This window comes from Tupaia chinensis, unplaced genomic scaffold, assembly GCF_000334495.1.
Source record: "Tupaia chinensis unplaced genomic scaffold, TupChi_1.0 Scaffold000242_1, whole genome shotgun sequence".
NCBI lineage: Eukaryota > Metazoa > Chordata > Mammalia > Scandentia > Tupaiidae > Tupaia > Tupaia belangeri.
In genome coordinates, this window is record NW_006159720.1 from 543,068 (window position 1) to 545,251 (window position 2,184).

The window sequence follows — 2,184 nt, forward strand, 5'->3', positions numbered from 1 at the left end:
GCCTAAATAATATTTCCTATGCGATAACTAGTTTAATCCTATAGGAAACTTCTAAAGAGGAACTCCTTGAAAATTGTGATCAAGTTGAGTACCCTTAAGCTAAGTACATACTTGGGACCAGCAGTTAGCATAATGGCTATGTCACTGAACTCCGATGTAGTCGACCGTGGTTAGAGTCCTGGACCTGGTGGCTTAAAACTCACACCAGAGGTGTGTGTGTGCTTGCTCAAGGTCCTGAGAGGAGAATGGAGGAGAAGGGGGGTGATTTCTCACATTCTGGAGCTGTTTCTCTCTGTCTCTCTGGCAAGCACATAAGCCTGATAGCAAAAATCTCTATCTAAAAAAAAAAAAACAAAAAAACAGAAGCTTATAAATGCTGCAAATTCACAATCGTATGTAGTTCCATAAGTTTCAATATTTTTCCTGTTTTGAATTCAAAGTTTTTTGAAACTCTGTATATCTTCAAAATATTTTAAAAGTAAGTTGTTAAAAATCTACTAAAGGGACATGCTCTAAATTCCAAAATACCATTGAAGGTACACCATCATCATTTTCTAAAAGTCATATAAAAATTTAAGACATAGAGGCCAGCAGGTGGCATGGTGGTTAAGGTGCTGGACACTCCCACATGGCTGACCATGGTTCAAATCCCTGACCTGGTAGCTTGCTTTCTCACTTTCTCTATCTCTCTTGTTCAATTTGTTCTTCTATGATCAAATTAAAAAATAAATAAATAAATAAATAAATAAATAAAGCTATATAAAAAAATAATTCTTCAAAAAGGTAAGATAAATAAGATCTTAAATAGATACCATTAAGATATTAAATTAATTCATTGAAGTTGAGACCTGCCAGTGTGCACATGGTGTATTAATTAAATGAATTTTAATTAACATATACATTTGCAAATTCAACTTGATGTAGCATACAATTAACTAACATTATTTAAATTGATAATATAGTACATTCTCCATGAAATATTTCATTTCCAATTATAACAATAACTTATGGTGAAAACATATTTAATGAACGCTTTGAAGCAATAACATGTAATCCTGAAGCCAAATATACTTAGAAACAAAGAGGCAATTACAATTCTTTTAAAAGCATAATTGAAAGGACAATTTTATGGGGCAGCTCTGTGGCCTACTGGTTAAAGCAGTTGGATCCCATATGGCCAAGCACTCTGTTGGAGACCTGGACACCTAAGAAGAAAATAATAGAAAAGAAGGGTTTGCAGTGTGACTGTGACTATTCCCTATGAGAGGGGTGGTGTTTTCTCCTCTCCCTCTTGCCCTGTATTTCTGTGTCTCTCTGGCAAATATACACACGCACACACATCAAAAGGGAGAGAGAGAGAGAAAGGGAGATAAAAATTATAGATTTGTGAAATGACAAAGATAAATGAAAAAAATATACTCACCTAAAAAATCTATTGAATCTATTGAATTTGACATTGGAAGAGAAAGACTGCAGATAAAATTGACAAGATGTTTTCACCACTTCAAATTTTATGACCCAGACAGTCTTGCTTACAACATACATCTCTTATTTGTATATCATTATTCTTTTTCATTTATGTTATTGTATGTCTACACATTGAAAATATAAATAACAAAGTTTCTCATAATTATCTGAAAGAAATGATGTCCACCTCTTCTCAAGAACTACAGATCTCATGGTACATCTTAAGTTTTTATTTTGTTAAAAATACTCGGCTCATTGCTTTGCTCATGGCCTCTTTTACATCTTTGTTCCTAAGACTGTAAATCATGGGATTCAGCATAGGAATTACCGTAGTGTAAAACACAGCCACCATTTTCCCCTGCTCCACAGACTCCTCAGTCGGACTTCTGAGATACATAAAGAAGAGTGTTCCATAAAATATGGTGACAGCTGTCAAGTGGGACCCACATGTGGAGAAGGCTTTCTTTCTTCCTTCTGCTGAACGCATTCTTAGGATGGCAATAAGGATAAATATGTAGGAGACAATAATGACCAATAAGGAATAAGAGAAGTTGAGTCCTGCCAGTGTGCGCATGGTGTATTCTTTAATAAAGGTCCCAGCACAGGCCATTTTGATGAGGGCTGGGTCTGCACAGTAGAAATGGTTGATCTCAATGTTCCCACAGAAGTACAAGCCATGGGTCCACAATGTTGAGATCAAACTAATAAAGAAGCAAT

General features: G+C 35.3%; 1 protein-coding gene across 1 annotated transcript in view; it reads right to left on the reverse strand.

The window, feature by feature from the left end:
• Positions 1-1,696: 1,696 nt before the first annotated feature.
• The window catches only part of LOC102474645 (olfactory receptor 5M3), a 1,569-nt gene continuing 1,081 nt past the window's right edge, over positions 1,697-2,184 (reverse strand). Inside the window, exon 2 of the mRNA XM_006148728.1 lies at positions 1,697-2,181. Coding sequence (XP_006148790.1) covers positions 1,697-2,181 — 485 coding nt within the window. The remainder of the gene's footprint in view (positions 2,182-2,184) is intronic.